The sequence below is a fragment of the Empidonax traillii genome, unplaced genomic scaffold (genome assembly GCF_003031625.1).
Source record: "Empidonax traillii isolate 1590-97213 ecotype Southwest subspecies unplaced genomic scaffold, ASM303162v1 scaffold717:size860381, whole genome shotgun sequence".
Lineage (NCBI taxonomy): Eukaryota > Metazoa > Chordata > Aves > Passeriformes > Tyrannidae > Empidonax > Empidonax traillii.
Window position 1 is genome coordinate 713,971 of NW_020955910.1, and position 6,329 is coordinate 720,299.

Consider the following 6,329-nt stretch of genomic DNA (forward strand, 5'->3'; position numbering starts at 1 on the left):
CCTCCGTAGACGTCCCGGCCATCTCGTGGGGGCATCTTCATCCTCCCACCATCAGTGACACTTTGTCCCTGCAAAGGATCAGAATGTGCCATCCACCAGTCCCCATGGAGAGCTCACCTTTTCCTGCTTGGAATCTCTGCTGTGCACCAGAACAATTTACAGCAGCGCTGTAAATATCTCAAATGCGGACTTAGATCCAAGGAGTTCCTGGCTGAAGTCGCAAGGATCCAGTGTGGAAAGCTCCACTGCCAGCTTCCAGCACTGCTTGGGAGGGGAGGACAGGTCAGTGGAGAAGGTGAGGCTTTACCTCATGACAGGACATGATGCTGCACACGAGGAGCTGGGACAGGCACCAAAACCCTCAGTGGAATTGGGTTTAAATGTGGAAGCTCACCCAGGGCTGAGAACTTACTAAAACACTGGATCTACCTATGTTTGCTTTGGGTTACTCCAAATAGCTGGTGAAAGTCAGGAACCAGCTGGAGATTGAGCTGCTTCAAGGGAGTATTTTTATCTGACCTGGCTTTGAAAGCTACCACAGAAAAACAGGGATTTCAACACATGAAGTTCTCATCTCCACTAAAGGAGGGTATAGACATTTTTTGCTTGGCGAGGAATTGCTCCTGGTAGGAGCTCATCCCTTCCACTTTCTCAAACTAGAACTTCAAGTTTGGAAGAACAAATGAGTCAATATATGTACAAACTGGCACTGGGAAAGCTGGAGAAAGCACAAGCAGAGAGTTATAAACAGACTCTGACCCTTCCATATTATATATTTCTTTAAATGTTTTTTTTTCTCATTAAAAAAGGCATCACTTGCAAAGGTGAGCCTTTCACTCTGGTCACCTCCCACACTCTCTCAGCACCAAGAGTCCATTTGCCTTCCAACCTTAGACCTCCTCTATCTCCCACTCTCTCATTGTGAAGACCCTCTTGGTCTCCCCTCTCACATTGCCACTTTCCCCTCCTCTAGGGCCTCCAATTCCTCAGCATCATTTCCCACAGCCTTAGCTCCCTCCTGTGGAATCTGCTCCAACGAGCTCTGCTCTCATGCCATCAGTTCCTGTGCTCTCCAGAGCTGCAATCAGTGTTCAAGGTAAAGGGTTTTGCACCTACCTTGGGGCAGCACCAGCACATCCTCCCCTTGCATCAGGACTGGGAAAGCCCCCAGCTCTCTGTCCTCTATGCACAAGCGCTTCCCAGCGAGGATGGAGGTTCCAGGAGAAGGAAAACCCTCACGAACAGAAGTGGTGTCTCATCACACAACCCCTTCCCAGCAGGGAGCTGCCGTGGGCAGCACTGGGGACACGTGGCTGTGGCCCAGCTCCAGTGGCCTGTGCACCTTCAAGCGTCACCTCCAGGAACCCTCGGCCAAGGTTCTTGTGGAAGGAAATTCAGAACCTTATTTAAAACCAGGACTCAAAACCTGAACCCGTGCAGCCAGTTCTGCAATCAGGGCATCCCTGGAGGATCAAGAGGCATCAATTATTCAAAGGAGAGAGCTTTTAGGGAAGTGTTCGTGCCAGCGAGCGCAGCAGCTCACCCTGTGTTGCACTGGCAGCTCCTGCTCCCGCTGGCCCAGGAGGACACTCACCTTCTCACGCCCAGCCAAAGCCCCTGTTGGCACAGGGCTGTTCCTCCTGTCACCAGGTTGCCTTGGTGTCCCAGAAATTGGGGAAAACACTGATCAGAAGCCAAGTGCTTCCCTCCTACCCTGGGAGCAATCCCTCAGCCTCCCCTCCCTGAGGGAACAGAACTACAGTTATCAGCACAGAAAAGGCAACAGAGCACCTCGAAAAAATCAGCAGTGAGAGTAATACACATCCTGAGGTGCTGGAGAACCAAGAGGAATCAATGGATTTGGAATTACATCTGCAGCCATTGGCCAGCAGCTCCAATGGATCACACCTGGAGACATCACTTCCAATATGAGGACATTGTGTGTATGGAACACAAACAGTTCCAGCTGGATAAGTCACACTATAGGAAGGGAATTAAGGGCACTAATTCTGAGCAGCAAGAGCACCCACCTGGGGTTTAACCAGTTCTCCAGTTTTGGCTTTTTCCATTGGGTACCATCATCAGGCAAAGCTTTGGCTACAGTCGAGCGGCTGAGGGTCTAGAAAATACACCTAAAGCCACTTTCTGGGTATTTTTGTGCCCCATGTAGGGCTGTGTGTGCAGGTAACAGCACACACACCACTGTGAGCCTGCACCACTGCACCAGTCTTTGTTTCCAGCCATTTCTGCAGATGCCTCCTCCTCCCAGCAGACCCAGCTGTGCTGATATAAAACGTGTCTCCAAGTAAACAAGTCAAATCCAAACTGCTCCCCGAGATGAGGAGGGGGAGCAGCTGAAGCAGCAGAGTTGTCACTCGAGGAGGAGGAGGAGGAGGCAGCCTGTCACTGCTGTCTGTCAGCACATCCCGCTTCACTCCTGGCCGGCGTTTTCCCACAGGCGACGTTGATGGAGTTCCAGAGAAACCTCCCGGCTCCCCAGGGAATAACTCAGTGCAGGAGCTGCACGGCTGCTTCTGAAGGCATGGAGGGCAAGAGGAGGCTGTGTTTGAGAGAGAGCAGCACGAGAGGCAGTGCTGCTCACGCCACAGCAGCTGCTCCTCCATTTTTTATAGGAAGAGGGAAAATGCTCTCCCCTCCTCTCGGAACCTGCGCTGATTTACTGCTGCTGGAAACAGAACAGTGCCTGCCACAATCCGGGGAGGGACACGGAGGGCGGGAGGGCAAGCAGGAGCGGGGGGGGGGGGAAGAAAAGAATAAGAGCTTTTCATACACCAGGAATTCTGCTTTTGAAACCAGAACGAACCATGAAAGCCCCCTCCCCCAAAAAAAACCCATCTGCGCCGGTGCAGCCGCACAGAGCAGAGCCCCCTTCGCCAGATGGGCGGGGAGGAAAAACCGAGGGTGATTTACACATCTGGCCTCGGCCCTGAACAGTTTGCTGCTGAAGGCTCAACAAAGCCGCCCGCAGCAGCCCCCGTGGTCGGGCGTGTGCCCTGCGAGACAGAATTCATTACAAAGGCAGCCAAAGGCTCCGACCTCGGCGAAGGCTCCGGAGTCCTCCTGGCAGCCCGCGCGGTGGCACTGCTGGTCCTGCGGCGGGAACGCCAATGCAGCAGCCCTGGGAAGGAGAGGAGGCTGATCTCGCCTTCCTCTGCAAGCTTGCTGCATTATTAAAAGGTAGCAGAGAGCGTCGTCAGGCATTCGCACGATCCCGTGCCCGATTCCAGGGGGGAAGGAAGGAGGGTCCCCCTCCCCCCGCTCCCTCCTGCGGGTGTGCCAGTCATCCATCCACATTGCTCCAGCCATTTTCCATTCGTGATGGGAACGCTCTGATTAAACTGTGCAGCTCCCAATTACAGCTGGGAATTCTCTGAGGCACGAGGGGTTACACAGGCAGGGAACGGGACCACCCCCTCACCACACCCAGCGCTCTGGGTCTCAGCTGGTGTTCGAGGTGCTTCAATCCCTTGTTCTTCCTCCTTCCCCCTCGCAAGCTGTCGCAGAAATCTCTTGATGTACAAAAACCTCCTGGTACTCTTCCAGTCTGGGTGCAAATGAAAAGAATTCCACCGTCCTTTTGTTCAGCTGCTCTTGCAAGATGCTCATTCAAAAAACAAACGCGCTCGGTTCCCTTATTTTAGTGTTTTTCTGTTATCAGACCGTGTCTCGGGGAGGTTGAACAAGTGTGAATCATTTCTAGTGCACAGAATCTAAAGGGTTGGACCCCTCTCTGTTTTTCCACAGCGGTAAAAGCCAAGGAATGGCTGGCTGGATAATTATGTAGAGGTTAATGACCAGAAAGGCTGTGGCTGCCCCATCCCTGGAAGTGTCCAAGGCCATGTTGGACAGAGCTTGGAGCACCCTGGGCTAGTGGAAGGTGTCCCTGCCCATGGCAGGGGCGTGGAATGAGATGGGCTTTAAGGTCCAACACAAACATTTGTGATTCTGGGATTTTTGGTGTGACTTTTACACCAACTTACACGGCGCCCAACTCCGACTCCTCACCCTCTCCATAAGGGAGGCCAAAGCTATTTTTGCTCTTTCAGCTCTGTTCTGAGTGGTGATTCTACCCCCAGCCCAACCTCCTGAGAGCAAGATCCAGCACATGAGCAGCTACTGCTGGTACCTGGACACAGCGATGCGGGGGGAGAAAAGGCCCCAGAGCTCCAAGCTACACACACCGACACGCAGGCTGCGGTTCTGCAAGAGGAGAAAAGCATGTGAAGAGTTAATCCATGTGGGAGGACACAAGGAACCAATACCAGCCTAGCACATACCAGGAAAATGTGTTGTTTACTTAGAGCACTGCAGAAGGGCTCAATAGCAGCAGATCCATCGCTCAAAGCTGCCCCTGCACCGACCGTTCCCAACAGATGGTACATTTTTCAATACTGAGGTTCTCTCAAGTGTCAAGATATATATATAAATCCACCTTTGGAAGGCAGCAGGGGAGGAAAACAAACCAAAACCAGCAACAACAAAACAAGCACTTTTGAGAAATTCAAACTTATTCACAAGATTTTTTTAAAAAAACCCCAAAAACAAACAAAAAATAAGAACCAAGACCACTCTTACAGTATAAACACGCCAATTCATTCATTTTTACTGATGGTTGCATTTATGACTTTCATTCTCGTGAAAAAAAGGGAATAAAAGGAAAAAAATTAAGAAAATAGCTATTTATAGAAAACAAAACAAAAAAGGGCTCAAACAGAACAGAATCTGTGCTGATGCTTTTGATGAGCAGTCCGATGGCATTGAACATTACCTGTGCAAGCAGGCATGCTTGAAAACCTGTTTGAGTACTGCAGCTTCAGTTCCACAATCCAGGGTTTCTTTTATGGTTGTTGGAAAAAAAACAGCCTAATAGTTTCATACTGTATTTATTTAATAACTAAAATTCACAAATAAAAAGATACTTGCAAAGTCCTTTAGTTGTCTCATCCCCTCCTCCTCCACTCTACTGCTTTCAGACCCATATGCATAAAAAAATGGGTTTGGATTTTTAATTTTAACTGTTATATGATTGGTCGTTGGAGCTGAAGCACCAAATGGAGAAGATGCTTTATGGAGATGAGGGTAGAACCCTTTGCCTTCCCACACACATTTTTGGAGGAACACAGGAGATGTACCAGCGCCCGGACTCCTCTGCTCCCATTTCCCCCACCCAGAGCATTCCTTTCATTTTATGTTTCCTCTGTTAAGTGACTGACTGCAGCCTCCTCTCCCCCTCTCTGTCCTCGTGGACCGCACACACGTCGGACATTGTTCATTTCTCACTCTCCAGGCTTTGAGTCAGTGTCAAGTAGGTCCTGTTACAGCTCAGTGCGAGTTGGTTTTTTTAATGGGTCTTTTCATTTCAGGTAGGTTTGTGTGTCGATTCAGAAGGCTTGCGTATTTTCTTCCTTGTTTATGTCTGACAAGCTGCTGGATAAGGCTATTCATACTCCAGGAACTGTTTGTGATAGAACAGCAAATATCTGCAAGAGAGCAGAGAGACAGTTTCAGTTCTCTGCTCGGCACCGGAGCAGAGGAGTTGCCATTGACGGGATCATAAAATACAAGGACTGTTCATTTTGGGCTTTTTTGCAATTTCTTGAAGCAATTCCAGGGACAGTAACCAGGGATGAGAAGAAGGGAAGCCAGCTGACATAATTTTACCAGCAACTCAGGAAACTCAACCGTTACACATCAAACAGGAGTCCCAGAACAGCAAACGGGAGCCCCATGGATGCCACATCCCTGGAAGTGCTCAAGGCCAGGCTGGATGGAGCTCTGAGCGACCTGGTCTAGTGGGAGGTGTCTCTGCCCATGGCAGGGGGTTGGAACTGGGTGATTTGTAAGGAAATTTGTCTCCTCCTACCCAGGCCATTCTATGATTCTGTAAAACAGTCAAACCTTGTTGTACAATCTACTTAGAACCTGGAAGCTCTGAAAGAAAGGACAGCGTTGGTGCCCAGACAGGAAGCAACAATTTGACACTAATAATAAAGGTGTTTTAAGATGCAACTGTTGCTTTAGAGTCACATTTAGCAGATCATCAGGCACCAGGATTATTGCAAACTGCCTTCCATTTACAGGTACAGGAGCAAAAGGAAGCAGCAGCCATGTGGGTGAACACTCCCAGTCAAATATCCCTTGTCTCAATCTCGACTCAAATCTGGTGCTTTAAAGGATGAAATTCCTCCTGTCCTTAATTCCTGTGTGTGTGCTGGTACAGAAGGGAGCCCAGCCCCCAGCAGTGACACATCAGAAGGGGACTCATCCCATGCTCACACAGCCACTGATGAGCCTTAAAATGCCCCAGA

At 49.9% G+C, this 6,329-nt stretch overlaps 1 protein-coding gene across 3 annotated transcripts in view; it reads right to left on the reverse strand.

The window, feature by feature from the left end:
• Window positions 1-4,592: 4,592 nt before the first annotated feature.
• USP22 (ubiquitin specific peptidase 22) overlaps window positions 4,593-6,329 on the reverse strand; it is a 95,820-nt gene continuing 94,083 nt past the window's right edge. For all 3 annotated transcript variants that reach the window (XM_027900284.1, XM_027900283.1, XM_027900285.1), the window contains one exon: window positions 4,593-5,501. In XM_027900284.1, coding sequence (XP_027756085.1) covers window positions 5,459-5,501 — 43 coding nt within the window. In that variant the 3' untranslated portion in view covers window positions 4,593-5,458. The remainder of the gene's footprint in view (window positions 5,502-6,329) is intronic.